A 20,443-nucleotide genomic window follows, 5' to 3' on the forward strand; every position below is an offset into this window, starting at 1 on the left:
CTCTCTCCCTCTCTTCCTCTCTTCCTACTTGTGATCTCTGTCAAATGGATAAAATCTTAAAAAAAAACAAAACAAAACAAAAAAAACACCACAACAAAGGGGTGCCTGGGTGGCTCAGTAGGTTAAGCATCTGCCTTGCTAAGGTCCTGATCCCATGTTCCAGCCCAGAGTTTGAGCTCAGCCAGAGGTCTGCTTCTCCCTGGGCCTCCCCATCCCCCACAGGGTTGTGCTCTCTCGCTCCTGGCTCATGGTCTCTAATAAATAAAATCCTTTCTTCTCATCTCCGTCCCCTTGAACTCCTCTGAAGAGGGGAAGGAGTCAGATTTAGGGCAGAGTCCTCTCCCTTCCAAGTGCTAACTAGGTAACCTGGCAGTCACTCCCCCCTGCCTCCTAATTCTCATCTGTTCGGATCCTCCCAGTCTTTAGGGTTGTTACAAGGGTTAGATAAGTGAATCCAGGTTAGGCAGCCAGCTTGTGATATCGGGCTCAGTACAAAATGTGTTGGTTATTACTACTATTCTTCTGGGCTTCCAGCCCTCATCCTTACCTAGTTTTTCCCTCTCAGTAATTCGGTGACAAATTGTAATACATTTATTTACTATCCAGACACAATCTGGAAGAGGGTTAGTGTGTCTGTTTCTCTGATAAATGTGTCTAGGGTCATTGTGTCAGGACCAGACGAAATTAAACCACTTGGGGGGTAGGGGGAGATTTAGCAAGAGCATAGCTTAGATTGTAGGGAATGGGCACTTCTACTCTATACAAAAGGCAGCTGATGGTAACTAGCTTCCATGGTGGTTCTGGCCACATTCAGAGGGCAACCAGTTCGTTCATGTTCCTCCCAGGAAATCTACCAGTTATTCCAGTATGTCACAATCTGAGCAGAGAAATCAAGCTGGGTACCCATTTTCCCAAGTGGCCCATCCTGCTTTATTTGGGAGGATATTGGTGGAAAGCTTGAGTAAAATGGAACTCCACTGGAGCTGGAGGGAAGAAGTGGAGAGTGTCTAAGTGAAAGGTGACTTGGAGCCAGACTGTGGGGGTTAAAAAGAGACAACAAGGCACACCCACGCCAACTGAACACTTTTCTGAATGAGCTAACCTATTCCCTATGTCAAGAAATGAGAAATGAAACTTAATTAGGCATCTTGAATGTTTTTAGCTTTATTTTATTATATGTGCATATTCAAACACAGAGGTCTTAATATCTTTCATAAATATCTTTCATAAACGTTTCAGTATTTATTCATATGCATTTTTTTCCATGCTCTTTGGTCATTCAGTATTCATAACAGACTTCAAAGTCATCTGAGGGAAGTTGGCTGTGTAATCACTCTTTCGTTTTTACCTATAAAATGGCTAATAAAGGATTTGCATCCTGCAGTCACAGTGGCTATTGAAAAATATGGAGGTACATTGATCTGTAATGCTAAACGATCCTGAAATAATAGAAGCAAATTTGTCATAAGCTTTTCCAAATACATTCTGCCCTTGTTTTTATTGTCCTGAGTGTCAAACCAGACTTTGTTTCTGAAATGCTGCAGTTTAGACCCACTAAAGTAATGAGGAAGTGGGACTTTCTGCTCACTGCCAAGACAAGGCCATGGAATTGGAAGTGTGAGGTCATAGGGCAACAGCATAACTCGGTGTGATAGCAGCAAATTCCAGAGACTTCATAAAGTATCCTGTATAACTTGAGGAAGGGTATTTAGTTTGCCTTTTGGACTATAATTCCATTTATCACCCTTTTTCCCTGTTGGTCCCTTTAAATACCCTCGTCTCATCTTAGATGGGCTTAGAGCTAGGCAGAAGAGTGAAGAATGTTCTTCACTGACTAAAGGGACAGATACTAAAGAAAGGAGGAGATGTCACCCTGCCTAATGTTCTCTTGCAGGCCTGAAAGAGCAAGCCAGTTAGTACCAGCCTGTACAACAGGCCCTAACCAGACAGCCAAACACCATATATATATATATTTTTACCTTCACTATTGTCATGCCCAATTATGCCTTTTGATACTGTGGTTCTCAGTGACTTGTCCCAATGCACTCAATAACTGTTTCCTTTTTGGAAAAAATCAAATAACTTATCTAATAGAATTATAAAAAGCAGCAAATACTGAAAAATGAAAGTAAAATGTTTTGTTATAGAAAATGCTGTATCCAGGATTTGAACTGCTTTAATTGAATCCAAGTAGTATAAATCTATACCCACTATAATGGGTGATACATATTTATTCTGAGGTCTCTCAAAAGATAATTTCAGAAGAAGCAACCTCTTGGTTCAGTCCAATTTTTTATACATGGGTGGTAGGTACCTGTGTTGATTTTCATTTAAACAAGATAAATATCATTAAGCATCAAAACTTAAGAAATAATCGAGTATGACCAATCTGTATTTATCATATACAATAATTTTTAGTCATATACTCAATAATATTTTCATTACAAAAAATTGTTATCTTGAATTTTTTTCTGATCTTCCCCAACTGTTTTTTTTTTTTAATAGTTATTCTTTCAAAGTCCAGGTAACAGTACTCCTGAGAATACATCTTGAGACAATCTTATGCACATACATATAAATACTTTATCAATTACACATAAACATTCAACACATTACATTCAACACATTTAAGGGCACCTTAAAGGGAACAGATGCACACATCTGCAAAACCTCAGTAGTCCCAGTATGAAAACATTCCCACTCTATAAGGCCCTGTTTCTCAGAGTGGAGGCTTTTTTTGCAAGGTGCAACAACTTAGCTTATTAAAAATGTTTCCAACAGACTTCCATAACACTAGAGTGGAGGAGTCAGGCTGAAAGGCAGACAGGCCAGTATCATTATGTTCAAAACAGCCCAGTACTTTCTAAGTACACATAAAGTTATTTAGAATTCTCAGATATTCAACAATCTTCCTTGACCCCTTTACTTTTTAAATATTTGATACAATTATACGTGGAGAATTTGGATCAAGAATCAAAAAACTGGAACAAAGTGCACACATATATAGAGACTCATATAGCCCAGACACTCGTAATTACCAAACATAAGGCCTCTAACACTAATTGAGCAGCATAATTTTTAACAGGCAAAATACATCAGCTTAGAAAGAATCATAAAACCACTTTATATGTATATTTCTGCACTTGAAAACTAATTCAGCATTAAGTAAATATTCTGAAAATTGTGTAAAACATTAAAGGAGGCCATACACCACCTCTATTTTCTCAAGCTTTAGATTTGAAATTTTTCATTTTGTCCGTTATCTTTAACGCACAGATATCTTTCATTCTCTCAGTAAATGGGACCAAACCCCCAAATTCTATTTGAAAGTATAAATCACAACCTAAGCAATACCTATTTAATAAGCAATTCTGACAGAAAAAATAACTTTCCTTTGTGATTTGGGTGACTTCAGCAGGTCTTCTCTCTTTATAAACATACTTTTCATAGTCAACATAGTTGAAGTTGAAGCATACAGAATGTGTTTTCAATTCATTGCAATGTAATCAAAAGCTGTAACTTTAATTGGAGTACTAGAAAAATGCACGTGGGCATACACACACGCGCGCACGCACACACACACACACACACACGTGCATACATACCCCACAACAATTTAGGTACATATATGGATTTTTATAAGTTTAGTAGTTATGTAACAGTTTTCTAATGTAAACTGTTAAAATTTTGAAATTCGGTTTTGAACTCTATGATGCCAAGCCCTACTACAGGATTAGTAACACTCTAGATAAGGCCTCATGAGCCTTCTAAGTTTTATGCTTTTCTTGACATAAAATACACAAGCTGACTGTCTATGAAGAGATTGCTCACTTTATAATTTTTCCTCATAAACGTAGATGTCTAAAGGATCATAGGAAAATTGTTAACATTGAGAAGAAGTTATTTTATTGAACCAACTCTAACAATAATCTTAATATCTGAAAATATGCCCTCAAGGGCAGGCACAGGATACTGAATCATGTTTTCCAATATCTCCTAATCTTGGCATTAATGTGGTCGTGGCTAGAAGTAGGAATACCATCTCTTTCTAGCTATTATATTTACATTTAGTTTTCATCATAGTATTGGCTGTTTAGGTTCTTAATTCAAAATTATGTCTGATTCTTTTTCAGAATATTTTCTGTCTAATGTGGTTGTGAAATGGAATGATCTTAGGGCATTAGCATTTTGATTTACAACATGCAATGTAAATGGTGGTTGAAAAATAAATATTGAAAAATCCACAGCTTTAAAAATAGTATTTTTTTTCCTTCTTGTAAATGGCTGTATTGTTGATCAAAGCAAAAATGGCTGCAGGCTTATTTATTAGTCTTCTCAAACTAATATTTTCCTTATTGATCATTTTTATGTAAATTGCTATTCATACAGCCACCTGATTTAACACTTTTGAAACTATAAAAATAAACATTTGCATGAGATGTATAATGTGAGTAATCTCAAAAATTGCATTCTCTTTAGAACATATTATTTGTTAAGATTCCTAAGTAAGCAGCTCCATAATAGTATATATTTTTAACTGCTCAAGGCTTCTTGAATCATAAACATTGTGCAGTGAAATGGCTCTTTCCTCTTAGTCTTCCCTGGTTTTTATGGTCTTCACACAACCAAATTATCTTAGCCATTGATTTTTTTAAAGATGCTTATGAAACGTGCGCATTAGCAGCAAAATCTACTGAGATTTGTGTCACCCGTTGGATGTAAAGTGCTGTGTTTTCATCTTTTCCAAGCGAAAGTGTTCACCTTTTAGCAAAGCGATCCCTCCTACATCTTGTATGCCCTCCTGCCACTCTTAACAAGATCTGCAATTAAACATGAGACTCATCTAGGTCTCCGTCAGTCTCCCCCAGCTCGGTGGGCGTAAGCGTGAACTGGCTGGACAGCAGGGGGTTCTCCATGCCGTGTTCCTCGCTAATGTGGAGGACGGTGTCTCCGTGCTGTAGGAGGATGGATGTCTCAAGGCCTGTGAATTCATCAGGGTCTGAGAGTTGCTCAGAGAGGGGGCCGTGGGCTGGAGCACCTTGTACTTCTGCGTCCTCTTTCTTTTCTCCTTCTTCGGCGGGGAGGGGCTCACTCTGTCATCAAAAGGATCATAGAAAGGCAGGATAAGTGGGAGGGAAGAGGATCAAAAATGTCATTGTCTACCTGAAGCTGGGCAAGGATGCACACGGCCAGTCCCAGCTCTAGCTTCGGCATATGCAAGCTTATACGAATCCTTTAGCCATATGGACCCCCTTCCACCTTGCAAGCCTGTTTCCTAAGCTTTAGCATGACTGTATCTTTTTGCCCTGCTTACCTTGAAGACTGTGAGGATAAGAGGAGATGATGATGTTACAAGGCTTGCTAACCATTAAACACTCTACGAACGTGTATAGTAATATTGCCCCTTAGCTTTCTTTGAGTGCCACTGGGAAGGACATGGGGCCTATGGGAATTTGTTTATAAAAATTGGAAGAAGAAAAAAAAATCAAAACAACAAGAATAATATCAAAAAGATGAGGAAAAAGATTGGAATAGAGGATTCCTCTCATTTCATAGGATAGAGACAGCTATTTACAAGGTTCCAAAGGGGAAATATATTTTCCTTTTATATTGAAATATCTTTCAACAGGTGTCATATCATGGTTTTCAATGGTTATTTTAGTTGCAAAATATTTTCTTTTGGGTTTTTCATAACAAAGAATCCCAAGATTTCTCTTATTACTTCTTAAGTAGATATATTCCTGACCATATGCATGCTCTTGTTCATGACAACAGGACTGTTGTCCGTTTGGGTAACAAAAGGTTATAGACCCAGACTTCCACTATATGGGATAAATTTGCATATCCACGTTGTTCCTAGGCACACTGTATGCAGGGGGCAAGCCTTGCCTGTGTCTTTAGAGCCCTCACCTGCCTGGGAGACAGGCTGTGAAGATCAGCAACTACAATGGCAGGGGAAGATGTGAGGACTGGTTTGCCCATTCCTTCTGGCTTCTTAGATGGGGCTGGACTGCAGCCTTGTGGCTGGCCTGTGGCGGGAAGTGTTTCTGGAAGGGTGGCAGCTGGCTCCGGCTGAGCCTCAATGAAGGTCACAGAACGTTTCTGGTCCGCTGTAGGTCAGAAGTAAAGCAGTAAATAGGGAAAAAATATATATATTGTCCAGGGCTTAATAATTAGCTTTAACCTGGCTTTTCTTTGTAAAGACACTGCTGGCTTATTAATAAAGAAGAGCATATTTGACTACTATGTATATGTTTTGATTTCACCTTCTTACAAAGAGTAGAATTTGGGTAGAAAAAATCAGTTTTACATAAATGGCTTAAACAAGATTTCCATCAAGCATTAGGTGAACTTGGTCGTCACTCATAACAGCCACCAACAAGACTTAAAAGTTCCTATCATTCGTTTCTTTGTCTTCAGTAAGACATATAGCAAACTCGGTTCCTGACTTGGGTAAAGAAAACACAACCTGGTAGAATCAAATGTCATAGCATTCGTGGTTTACACTGGACTCTTCCATTTCCCTAGACTTACGGGGCTGCGATAGAAAGGTGAAAAGCAGGAAAGGCACTAAAGTGGCCTGGGAAACTTCTTCCCTAATGCCGAGCATGAGCTCCGGGTCTGCAGACCTTCCTGACTGAGTTCCATGACACAGAGTCAATGATATAGTCAGAAGGGACACAGGAGGCCTCACCAGATGGCTTCGTTTTAGGTTGAATACTCCTGCGAGTGGTTGACAGCCGAGCCCCGTGGCGGTTTTTGGGTTCAGTCTGTGTCTTCTGACGTGACAGTAGAGGACGTCTTAGCTAAAGAGAATAGGCAGAATAAAGCTGGCAAGAGGGCACTAACTGCCTGAGAGAAAGCTGTGTTCAGAGAATTCTGACTCTGGTGTATTCTTTCCTTTAAGGGTTTCCGTGGATACCTGTATTCGTAGCTGATAAAATAAACTTCTTTCTGTATGTGGAACACTGAGTATTTGAATCTGGCATTCCCTTTAACCAATTCTATCTCCCAATTATTAGTCCTTTAGGTATCCATTAATTAACATAATTTAAAATAGTCAATGTGATAATTTCAGGATACAAAATTAATAAGTATTGCTTATCGATCAGCTTTTGCTCATCTAAAAGTTGTAGCTAACCGCATGATAACTCTCAAGGGGAGGTTGTTGAAAAAATTTCAGATGCTGAGAAAGTGTCTGGTATGCAAATGTTGGGGAGCTCCCATTGAAGCGACTGTACAAAGTCTCATTGAAATTTGTATGTAGAAATAGAGGGACCCCATCTGAGGAAATCTGCAAAGATGATCTTTACTTTGATTTTGATTTTAACCTGAATCATTAATCTTGAAATGAAGAAGAACGGTCTACTGGGTCTATGCCTCTATAGAGAAACAGGCCTTACATCAACTTCCTAACAAATCTTCCTTGCTCAGAATGTTTGGTTGGGAAAGAAAGTTTCTGGACCTGGGACAAAGAGAATTATAGGCCTGCTTATGCAACTAAGGAATCAGCTTTAGCAGTAAGAAGACTCAAAACTAAAATAGAAGCCAATCTCTCCGCTTGCCCAAGTACTTACGTTTTAAAGTTGCTCTGTACTGCTTATTTCAGGCAGGGAGAAGGCAAAATACGGTCTTCATGTACGTGGGCATTACAAATTAACTAGAGCTTCCTTTTCATAGGATGACTCTCCTGCCCTTTCTGGGTCTGCTTACCTGCCTCAGGCCCCTCTTCCTCCCCAACGGCTGCTGAATGAGGAGGTTCTGTTGGCCAGGTTCACTCTGGACACTTGCCACCCTGTCAAGCATCAACAGTGTTAGTGGACTGCAGAGAGGGTACAGACGACCATCCTCGGGTGGGTGTTAGCCAAAACCACTTCTATGAAACAGTCACTTCAAAGATACCATTATCTTTGAAGGAAGTTTGGGAGAGTATCCCTGGGATGAAAGATTTCAAGGGTTTGGGAGGGAGGACGAGGCCTCGTAGCCCCAAGCTGCCAAAATTGAGATTTTGTTTTTAGTCACTGATGCCATGTCTATCATCCAACAAAACATTGGTTCGATCACACCCCTGGTTTGGAAGCCACCAAAAGGTTAAAGATGTCACATTCTAATCTCAATTTTTTTTTTTCCAAGGGGGAAGGGAAAAGGTGGTGACAAACAAACACAAACAACTCTATCACATGAATGGGAACACCTTGGTTAAAATTTCAATTTAAATGAAAATAAGATGGACAGATATCAAACACATCAGACACAGAATCCATTTGGGTGAAGGGGCACATTCAACACATGTTTGCAGCCTGAAGTCTCTGTGACTACTGAGTAAGTGAATAGTCACATGGGTAGACAATTAAATGTTTTTAGGAAAAGATTTTAGATTTAGAAGGCCGGCAAAATAATCAAGCTATCAGAAGAATTCAGAAACTTATCAATCGAGTAGCTGCACTCAAACACATTGTGCAATTTATAAAAAACAAAAAGCTGCTCCCCCCAAATTTACTGTGTATGCATGTATTTTATATGCAAAAATGATTCCTGACCGTGGTGGCTACTTCAGTGTTGGGTGAGGCTGAAAATACTCTCGTGGGCGCATGATCCGTTTTCATTCTGCATGCATGCATAATAGGCATTTATAACGGGAACGGCGGTGGAGAGAAGAAATGTTTTGTGCCCCAGAGAACACTGTAACCCAATGGATGTGCTTATTTGGTTAATGGGCAATTAATTTCTGTTTTGCCTTTGCAAAAGGAGAGTCATCTACAAATTGTCTTTAGAGTAAAATATTCCACAGAGGAATGCAGAGTCAGCAACGGTCCAGGAAAAAAAAAGACTCTATTCATTCATTTCCATTAAAAAAAAAAAAAAGAGCTATCTAAAATATCTAATTGTAGTTGTAGAGAAAGAAATTGGTGGCAGGATAGACAATCAGATGTTTTCCCTGTTATGTTAACAACTGGTTAACCATCACGTGGGTGACAGTCATATTTGTCATTTGTTTTAAAAGTCTTACTCATATATCTACTAGATGAAAATCAAAGATTCCCAAATGGAGTATATCAAAGTTTTTATGAAATAAGGATGTCATTATATCATAATTATACCATTTGGGATACACAGTACAGAATTCCATAAAGAGTCCCCAAAACAGATGCTTTTTAAACTTTCTTGTTCTAGTTAATATCAAGTTCAAAAGATCAATATACATTATTTTTATACATATGTGACCTTCCTATGAAGATGGAAAATTATTCAAAGGAACAATGCAATAAATTCTGATAAGCAATCCAGACTAAGTTGCTGGCATGTTTGAAGTGACATCTCCTTATTAATTATATATTTTAACATGTGCTTTAAGTTCAAAAGAGTATTCAATCACCATATGCACAAGAGTAGAAACAAGTTTCTCCCAAACACCAAGCAAAGCTTTCTTTGGGATGATTTCTTCGTTGACATCTACATGTTACCTCAGTTCCCTTGGCCGTAAAGGGAGGTTAATACTTACCACCTACCTCCCATTAAGGTCGAGAAAAGAAGTTAGTTGATGTAAAATGGTTGGAGCATGAAAAGGGATGTATATAGCATGCTTCTTTGTTTGACGTTAGCTATTTGTAATGAGTTTATTGCTTCTAGAACGCTAAAAGGAAGTGGGTTATAAAATGTTTTGAAAATAATTGGGCTGAGAAAATGAAATTGAGGCAGTCCACTTGTCTTGTTTTTAATTCAGTAATCCGGAGTTGTGAGGAAAAAATGGTGCAAGAAAACAAATACACGTTACTGGGGGAGTGTTACATGTCAAAGCATAATGGGAGTTTCATGATGGTTATTTTGAGAGAGGATCATAAGCATCAAAATTTTCTCTATGGATAGAGAGGCTTATATCTAAGAAATGAATCAAGTTTACAGCTTCAGTAATTAGCTGTTCAATATATAAATGATAGAGCATTTCATCAGTGGAATGCACGTATCAAAGATGAAATTACAGAACATGTCCCTGGAAATAGCATATCCCTGCTAATACATTATATTCTCCCCAAAAGAGATGTACTGGGGACATCAAAGTCCAGCTGAACTATGTGCAGTTAGGGCACATTAATAAAACAGCCAGAAAAGTTCAAAATGGAAGTAATTCTTGCAGAACACATTACTTTCTCTCAGGTCTATATCAAATTGCATATAAAAAGTAGTTTCAATTTAGTTTCAAATTCTCTCCAAGTCATGTACTATTTTAGTCATCTGTAGGATTTATGATTTGTGACCATAAGAATATACAGTACTAAAACCAACCAGGAGAAGACCAAGGTGTTTGCCTTAAGTGCCTCTCTAAAGTAAACTGCTTTCTTGAAAGTGTTGATCTTGAGAATGAGAAATGGTCGATTTTCCACAGTTAATAATTGCTTAAAACGATAAAGAGAAAAGGAAATAAAACATTCTCAATTGAAGCTAAAATTATCCTTTGTATTTTGGAGTCACTGAAAAACATCACTATGGCAAACCATACAATGATCCAGATTTTAGGGAAGGACATGCATTTAGGGCTTGTCAGAACTTGACTCAACTGTCTACGAAAAACAAAAACACCTTACCCAAAATGCAAGGAAGTAATAAGCTAGCGAGGTTCAGACCATGTTAGGAGAACAATTTTCGGCACAAATTACCTCTTTTTCTCTGTTTCAGCCTGAGGGCCTGGAGTGTAGTGTAGAAATATGTATGCATCGCCTAAATAGATATATACCTAATGGTACTTTTAAAATACTGGATAAGTGGATAAGCATTCAGTAATGTAATAAAAATGTAATAATAATTCATATTATTCATCTAAAGTTACAAAAGTGTGTAGATTGAGACATAGATATATTTCATAAATAAAAAATTTAAGTGGATGCACTAGGTAAGACTAGCACATGGAAAATGAATTCATATTTTCATTACCTCTACCTGTGCCTTTAGGTTCAATTTCAATATGGTTAGAGAAATATAGAGGTGGAATACAAGACACAAAGCATAGCCATTTACCCTGAGTGACTGTCTTATGATGGGAATGCATAAAGCCAGCACCAAAGGAGCCATAAACCATTTGTAGAGAACAGGGAAATAAACAGAAGACAAAATTCGACTTTTCCCTTTCCCCATAAAAGATCATCGTTTAAAATTTACTTGGCCTCCACAATGTCGCAGAGTAACGATTCCTGTCCCCTCAGAAGTCCTTCTAGCTGGACCAAGAATCAAATTAACATGAGACAGAATAACAGGAGAAAATCAAATTTCATAGGTTTAAGTATGGAGAATCCACATAGACATGGACATTCCAAAGACAGTCAGGCAAAATGACATCTCCATGTCATTCCGAACTAAGGAGAAGGGCTTGGGGTAGGGATTTCAGAAGAAAGGAAGGCACTTTGCAGGGTGACAAGAAGAGCTGGTGTTTGGTAATTTGATGTTTGCCCTACCTACCATACGGATGGGTCCACTCAGATAAAGTTGATCTCGTTTAATAACCCTTATTCTGGGAAAGTCCCTCAACATAGAGTCTGCTGTATGGATAAGAGAAGGACAGAAATTTCTCTCGATGCCACAAGGTCTCAAGTGCTTTTGCCTCAAAATAATCCACATGCCAAAATGGCAGATTCTGGGGGAGTCTGTTCTGACCGCCCCCCTCAACAACATCGAGAAAATGCATTTTAAATGCCACAGAATTTAGAGATTAATGGCTAGAATCAGAATAAAAAGGGAGGATCATCTGGATCTCAGATAGCCAGTAAGAGCTGAGGCAGCATTGGCAAGGACATATCTGTGTATCACAACACATATTTTCTTAGCCGGTCATTCTCAGTTACACGAGAAAGGTTTAAATATTTTTCTAAGTCCTTGGAATGGACTTGCCAAGTTTTCATACTTTGGAAACGTGTATGATCATGATATGGGTTCTACTAAATAGGTTATTTTTATTTTGTCTCACCCAGGCTACATAGTCTTGTTCAAACTGGAGCCACATTCTTATTTTTCACTGGGATTAAAACTACCCTTACAAAATCAAATAACATTATGATCTCTTTTAAAAAAAATATATATAAGAGTTGATTGTCAATTCCTGTCTTTCAAAGTATTCTAACGTGTTCGAACAAAATATGATTTTCAAGTATAAACATCCAGGCCAAGTGCTTGAGTAACTTCTGTATGTCTAATTCTTCTGGAGAAAACACGATGGACAGTGTGTGTAGCTGGGGGCAGGAACAGGGACGGAACATCTGCAGTGAGTTTATATGCCTCTAAGAGTAATAATCTCAACAGAAGAGGATGGGATACTCTTTTTTAATGTGTTAATTTCCAAAAGAAAGAACCTTTGCTCCACAGAATGGTGCTTCTAGGAGGCTGATACCTCTTATGATAAATATTTAAAAGAAACCAGATAGTACAGGTTAAAAAAAAATCCTGAAAGAAATTTTCAAAAGGTCTACATAATTTTTATTGGTTTCTACCTATTCATCGGGTCACCCTAGTTATTCTGGTCTCTTCCTCATTTGTCCCTCAGGCCAACTTTTCCCTTTCACCTAAAATAAATGCTCTTTCAAAAGCAAATCTCCAGAACATTTGCCAAAATGTGGGAGTTAGGAGAGAAGCAGGGTGTATTACTTTCCTTTGGGCATGATTCCTGGTATTCTTTTTTTTTTTTTTTTTCTGTAAGTAGGCTCCACAACCAGCATGGATCCCAACGCTGGGCTCCAACTCACAACCCTGAGCTGAAGACCTGAGCTGAGATCAAGAGTCGGACATTTAACCAACTGAGCCACTCAGGACCCTGCTTCCTGGTTATCTTTAAGGTTTGGAGCCAGATTTTCCTTAGGACTACTTTGGGTGTATTTTAGGTCCTGAGTGTTCAGATACGTGCTCAATATAACTGCCATGGTTGATCCCCACTGTTTCTGTAGCATCTGAAGAGTCTGCAACATAAAGAAGTTTCATGCCAAATATAAGAATGTCTGGAAACCAAATATAAATAAGTGCATATCCTATTTTATAAACCGACCTCTTAGTAAATACCAAAAGTTCCTCTCCTCCAAAGAGAACTTGGTGACATGATGGAGTTCAAGAAATACAATTTGCAAGGTCTGGCAAAGGTGGATGTGCTACTGGCTGATGGGATGCTTCTGCATTAACAGAATTATTTAGAATCCAAGTGAACACCTCGTCCTCTCTTTCCTTAATGACCACCACCGAGTGTGGGCAGGTAACACCCAGAACTAAAACTTGCCAGTTATAGGAACAACGGATCAACAACAGTTGGTCTAAAACAGTCTCCGAAGTCCTGACATGACTGACTAACTCAGTTGTAGATAAAAGCTATAGTTTTGGCACTGAAGCAGTCTTATGTAGCAAGAATGTTGGGTTTATTCCCACTGGTGCAGGATCCAGGGCAGACTGGTTCTGATACTGTCAAGTTCAGCAATTTGAACCCTGAACCTGCCAGAGAGGTCCAAATCCTTTAGAAAGTTTATAAAAGTCAACTCAAATTCCTGCCTTCTGTCACCAAACCCGGAGCAGTATTTTTACTTAGTAAGAGTAGAATTTGGCCTAATTAGAAAAGCCCTGGGACAAAGTTGGCCAAATGGAAGTCAACAAAGGGCTTAATCTTTTCCACACTCGGAGGGACACTATAGTTCTCTTCTAAGCGAGGTTCATCTATCTCACATGTAATTTTAAGCATCAAACAAATGCATTCTTTGAAAGTAGTGGTCCTGGTGCTAGACTCAGTTCCAATCTCTTCAACCACTGTGAGCAATGAAGGAAAACCATCTTGAGGACTGTGTTGTACATCCACACCCCCACAGCTCTTGATAATGGACTTGAGTCTGCACTCTGCAGCACGTCCACATTTACCAACAGTAAGAGACTGATCTGTCAAGGCAAGGGCTCGCAAACACAAATGAATGCTGTGAATTATGAGTCTAGTAAAAAAAAAAAAAATGATACACCTGATGATGGACTAAATTTCCCATTTTCATTTGCCAAAGAAAATGTGAAATCTGAACAAGATGCAAAGAAAACAAAAAGAAAACGAAGAATATCCTGTCACAGGAACAGCCTCTCAACATTTCCTCATCTTTGTGATAAAGCAATAAACGTATTGTACTCACTATGTAACGCAGACCTGGAAGGGAATGTTTTCTCTTGAGATGGAACTAAGGCATTGTTAGAATGAACAAGAAGCATCACCCCTAATGAGGATTAGTTGAGAGGTGTGAATCAACAGCACAAGATTAGGAATGTTTGACGTGGTTTATCTGAGTGTTAAAGGTGCAGTCCCCCTTTCTGACTCCTTAAACCAATAGTCAAGATATCTTATTGTCTGCATCATAAGACTTCTCTTACTTACCAAGAAATGTCCGTGTCTGACATTTCATGGCAAGTTTTGGAGTCATCTTTGTGCTGGGACAGACGTTCTTTTTATCAGTGTTGTTCGAACAAGCTACTATAATAGCTTGCCACATGGCATGCATCAAAGAGAGGGAATTATAGAAATTTTATCGACATCACATCTCTTATTATAGCAGCATTGTTTGTTTTCTTACCATCCATGCTATGAACTAAAAGACCTGTCTGGATTTAATAAGGGGCTTCTTGATGATGGGGAGTTGTATTAAAAGACTTCTGAAAAACAATTCTTAAGGGATATCAGTGTGGGAGGGAATGATTCGATGGGATGAAATTAACATTTAGCATATCAAACTTTTTAGACATCCATGGGACAAGCCCTTAAAAGAACTCCACGGATTTTTTTTTTTTAAATAAGCTTTTTAGCCATTTGTGATTGAGCTCTGAAACTGAAAATGAAGGAGGCTACACCTTTGACTTCCAGGCTCTTGTGTTCATGAGCAACAAAGGGCAAGAAATGGAAATAGGTATCAAGACGGGGGCGGGGGTGGGAAGGGGCGAGAGGAGACAGAGAGACAGAGAGACGGAGGAGACAGGGAACAGCTAGTTTCCCAGCACAGACACCAATAGACAGGTAGCGTTGACACTGTACCTAGAGAGGCTGCCCTCGGCGGCCAGGCCCTGGGAGTCATCGAGGACATTAGGTTCACTGCAGGAGGGGTAGGGAGATGAAGCATTTAGGGAAAGAAAATGCAAACAAATAAAAGAAAAAGAAAAAAAGGCATGCAATTTTCTGCTTCCAAGAGCCAAAAATAAATAAATAAATTTAACAGAACAAGAAGGAAAAGGAGACAGGTAACCATTTCACCTTGTGCTGGGTTTGTCAAGACATAGGACTCGAGGCAATGGGGGAGGAGGGACTTTGGGTGGGTGCGACTCTCAGAGGAGTGATCTGTTCATTGGTCAAGAGTTAGGACTTAAAAATGAGCTCCAAAGGGACACATGAGCTCTGAAATGCATTGTGGAATGAGTCCATAGAAGATGAGACTATCGTTCCTTTGGTGACCATTTGGCTGAGTGGTTATTACTTTCCACTTGTCTTATTATGTACGTGATTCTTCATCGACCAGGACGCTGCTTCTTTCTCATGTGTTGTGACATTATCACACAGAAGCCACTTACCATGAATTGCCACAACCAAACTCTTGGAACTGATGCCATTAAGAAAAGCAAAGAAAGAGCTCAACTTCCCTTGCTAATTTTGCGATGAAAGTGCAAGTCAACAGCCAATGGGAGGAAGATAACCCTAGAAGAGTCACCTGGAACTCTCATTTACCTCCTTACTCCACCGTCTAGGGACTGAATTGAATGCCAAAAGAAGAAACCTGTCAGGTTGGTGAGAGAATAATTAAATAGTTTACTGAGTTCTTTGGATGCAGCTGATTTGGGGATTTGTGAACAGAAATTGTGTCATAATTTCTCTCTCTACTTCACTACCTAGCATCAGGCTAAGCAAGCACCCACAAGGCACTCAATAAATACTTATTAAATTGAAAGGAATGAAACTATTTAGAAAGATGGAGTGCCTACCCCACCAATTGTTTACCTAATTGTACACTATAGAAATGGTTTCTGTGTCCAGACAGAGGGTCCCTTTCCCTAATGCACATAGACATTACTACCTTCACTAGCCTTCCAAAATATAATCAAACCAAAAGGCTTAACTATATGATTTTTCTGTATTTCCAGCATATCCACAAGAGAATAAACTTTCTCCCTTGAAACAATTTAACCTCTCAATGAGTATGTACAAAGGGAATGGATGGTCTGCTTAGTTTAAGGTAAATCGCCAAAAACCCTCTATGCTAAATTCCTACAATTCCTTAATTTAAATAAAACTTTTACATGAATTGCTAGACACTTTTATTTTATCCTTGATAGAAGCTTGCACATGCTAGCAATTAAAAATGAATTGATAGTTACCAAAACTAACTGCTTGTATGACTTTATATCCTTTTTTTGGGATATTTTATAGTTTAGCTCTAGTTTTGTTCATGCATTTTATTTAAAAGGCCTCTTTTTTAAAGGTAAATTACCAAAAGGTAGGTAAAACAATCTCTAACAATGATAGTAACCCTTATCCATTGTTAATTTTTGTATTAACCAAATAGTACATAAAATATTGCTTTCTTACAAGTATGAAATTTACTTATTTTTTAAGTAATTTTTTTTATCATTTTATCATTTTTTAAATCATTTTCCCCTAGTTTTTAATATTCTCCAAAGTTAGACTTTATTTCACAAATTTTATTTCATTGGTAAAGTTCATGAACTATTTGCTAAAGGATTTGGGCATAGGATAATTATTTCTGCACAAAACTTATTTTATCTGCACAAAAGTTATTTTATCTGCACAAAAGCTGGGCTATGATTTTTATTATTTTCCATGTATGAAGTATACCACATTGAATCTGTAGATATTAAAAATAAAATAAGCTAGCCAAAAACACATAAGGCCAACTCTTTGAAAGAATTCAGTTTCTGAAGTGAAAATATCATTGGCTCTGAAAAACACAATGTTTTGACTCTTACATCAGATCATTTTCTATATTTGAGACATATCTATATCTATATATCTTGGAAATTTTATGTATGTTCTTATAGGTCAGAGAACACATAAAGAAAATGTCTTACAGTGTTTAGTCACGGAATCATGGAACTAGAGAGAATGTACTGTAAAGATCACTTTAGCTGACCTCCTTCTTTCACAGAGAAGAGCACTGTTGGCCCCTGTTAAATGACCTGCCCAAGGTCACACATAGTGGCATAGGTCCTTTTTGGGTTGGTTAAGCATCACTACTTCCAACTAAATATTTGTGACCTACCAAAACTCTAAACTTCACCACATATATCAAGCTAGTCCTACACACTCGCCAGGTACTCATTATTAGCTTAGCTAATGATATAGGTGAAATATGAAAATGTCACTTGACAACCAGAAGAAAAGACTTCTAGAGAGTTTTTAAGTTGAAACAGTGCTTGGATCAGAAACTGGGACCTGGCTTAGAAAACTCTCTGCAAACTGTTGCCTGCATTGAAAAGTCCTTTGTTGAATGGTCTACAGAAAAACACGAGCATCAGCTTCTCTTTTGGCCTTTTTAGGCCAAAAAAAAAAAAAAAAAAAAGGGAATTTTCGGAATTCTACCTTTGTCCCCAAATGCAGAGAATAAGATATCCATGGCTCCTTACCTTTGGCTGGGTAACATGCCCACCTCAGCCTGAGGTGCAGACATGCTAGAGACGTGGCTGGAGAACCGCCTCCTTCCAATGGCACTCAGGAGGTAAGCTTCTTGTTCACTTACCACACTGGGCATGCTTACAGAGTCATCTGATAGGGGACAAAGGAATGCAGCGTTATAAAACTACGACCTCAATCAGAAGACCCAAACAGAGTTTGTACTTGGGTTCCATCCTTGGCTTGGATTTCTACCTTAGGGTACTCTCTAAAGCTAAGTTATCATAATGTAAGACTCCCACAGGTCTGAGTTTTTAATCTGCACAAAGGGACAAACAACTTTTCACGTCCACACATCTCCCACCCTCCAACAGCCTTCATGAAATACATGTAAACATCTTGTCCATTTTTACAAGAAAATTATTTGTGAAAGACAAGAGGCATCCGATTTCAGAAAAGCTGGGCTAAAAATTTTTAAATGTTCTGAGAATAGAGCAAAAAGGAATATTGTTACTAAGTGAGTCAAGTATATTTTTTTGACACTGAAAAACTATATTCAGTACATTTAATGGCTTTTAGACTGCTGAGGGCAAGACTATTTCTGATTGTTTTAGGGTAAATATTTAAAAGCCTATAAAATTAAAAAAACACAAATGCTTATTTCCACTTAAAGTCTTAAACTTGACACAGACAGTCTTATTTTCTTCATGAAGTGAAAACCAGTATCTTCAAATCCATATGAAAGTTAGCTTTAACACAGTATTTGTGACAAGGTGGCCTCATTTTAAGTGAGTTAATGTTGTTTGTTGCTGAACAGTAAACATATTTTTATTTATTTTTTAAAGGTTTTATTGATCTATTTACTTGAGAGAGAGAGAGAGAGAGCACACACACAAGCAGTGGGAGGGACAGAGGGAGAGGGAGAGGGAAAGAATCTCAAGCAGAGGCTACTCTAAGTGTGACACAAGCCTTGATCCCAGGACCCTGAGATCATGACCTGAGCCAAAACCAAGTGTCAGACGCATAACCAACTGAGCCACCCAGGCACCCCTGAACAGTAAACATATTTTGATTAATGTAGCATTGTGGTTAACCTATGCTACCATACAAGGTCATCTGACATCTTTTATTTAAAATACCCCAGGTGGTCATATTTCTAATGAAACTTCTTTCAAACCAAAAAGGTGTATATGAAAAGTGCCAGAAATTTTAATTTGTTACTAATGACTGACTTGAAGTTGATTCATGTTATAGAATGGCTTTCTTTTTTTAGGTGTGTTCACAGAGAAGGGAATAAACAAAGGTGCCTTGAAAACATGAAAAACATGGTAATGTGAATAGAGCCATTTCTACAAAGTCCTTTCCCATATCTCACTGATTTTTCCTCCTATTTAAACTCATAAATCACTTCACAGTCTCTCAATATTTGTTTGATGATTAATTACATGCTGCTTTCCATTCACCCTTTTATTAAATGTTCTTTATTGAAAATGTCTGTCATCTCCTCTACAGGACTCGATCTAAGATCTCAGAGAACATATTTTTTCTCATACTTCCTTATACCTCATCTTGTACCTGTTAAGTCTTAATATGGGTTTGATGACAGAATGGGAAAATAGTTTAATCGAAAGCAGTCAGCCATTTGGCTTTTATACCCAGCCCATATGAATTACTACACACCCACATTAAAACCACACATTTGTTAGCAACTCTGTTTCCACTGGGTTGGTTGTGATGTCTAAGAGCAGAGATTATAGACAAAAATTGCATGCTCGTCAGTGGGTGTAAGTGAGGGCTCCCAATCAGAGATATCTCTTTTTATTTCCTCTCTACCTTTCTTCCATATCTCCTTCCTTCTGGCTAGGAGGTTACCTACAAAAGATATTCAGCTCTCCTAAAGATAGGTGGTATCATTTCCCATAATTAAAAAAAAAAAAAAGAAAGAAAGAAAAAGAAAGCCTGCTGGGAGACATTACTTTAAGCATAGAGAAGAATAGATATTACTAAAGTTTTGAACTATTACTAGGACTTACTGAATATAAAAACTGCTGATCCTTATTGCTCTCGTTTTGTTTTCTTGGTCAAGATTTTTCAAGTTTTCCCATTACAATTTTAAGGGTATTTCCTTGCACAATGAGCAGGGCAATTTAGAAACAAGTGTATCTGTAGGTCAGGTGAAGGACAACATGATCTTCACTTCATTATCTGATTAACCCTGAAACCAAACCTGGAAATGTGGCTGCATTTTTTTTTTTCTTTTCCTCTCCTCCACATCCAACTCTAATAGGGAATTAAAATACTTTCATTCATTTTAGTTAATTAAAATTCCAAACTCAACTCCTATTTTTCCTAATTTAGTTTAGAATGGGGTTTTTTGTTGTTTGATATGGAGAGCCTCTGGGTGAAGACCTAGATTTTGTCTTCATTCTTAAGGCACTGACAACATTCTTTGTTAAATAAATGTTATACACCAGAGTGTCTTTTTTTTTTTTTAAGATTTTATTTATTTATTTGACAGAGAGAGAGAGAGAGAGCGCACAGGGAGGGTGAGTGGCAGGCAGAGAGTAAGGGAGAAGCAGTCTCCCCACTTAGCAAGAGCCATATGTGGGGCTCTATCCTAGGACCCTGGGATCATCACCTGAGCCGAAGGCAGGTGCTTAACTGACTGAGCCACCCAGGCACCCCTCAGAGTATCTTTAAGTCACAACTAGAAAATAATCAAGGCAATAAAAATAATTAAATGACCGTGGTATTTAATTGGAACTTTCACTCTTACTTCTAAAACCTACTCCTATTAAGCATACATATAAAACATGTCCTTGACTGGTCTCATTTCAG

General features: G+C 38.2%; 1 protein-coding gene across 16 annotated transcripts in view; it reads right to left on the reverse strand.

The window, feature by feature from the left end:
• Nucleotides 1-3,491: 3,491 nt before the first annotated feature.
• UNC80 (unc-80 homolog, NALCN channel complex subunit) overlaps nt 3,492-20,443 on the reverse strand; it is a 228,264-nt gene continuing 211,312 nt past the window's right edge. For 14 of the 16 annotated variants that reach the window (XM_082691601.1, XM_082691598.1, XM_082691597.1 and 11 more), the window contains 6 exons: nt 17,620-17,758; nt 15,023-15,079; nt 7,714-7,795; nt 6,695-6,806; nt 5,911-6,110; nt 3,492-5,093 (listed from right to left, as the gene is read on the reverse strand). In XM_082691601.1, the coding sequence (XP_082547727.1) occupies nt 4,827-5,093; nt 5,911-6,110; nt 6,695-6,806; nt 7,714-7,795; nt 15,023-15,079; nt 17,620-17,758 (857 nt within the window). In that variant the 3' untranslated portion in view covers nt 3,492-4,826. The remainder of the gene's footprint in view (nt 5,094-5,910; nt 6,111-6,694; nt 6,807-7,713; nt 7,796-15,022; nt 15,080-17,619; nt 17,759-20,443) is intronic. The other 2 variants (XM_082691588.1, XM_082691594.1) reach the window with 1 other exon arrangement.

Source organism: Mustela nivalis (genome assembly GCF_964662115.1).
Source record: "Mustela nivalis genome assembly, chromosome: 11".
NCBI lineage: Eukaryota > Metazoa > Chordata > Mammalia > Carnivora > Mustelidae > Mustela > Mustela nivalis.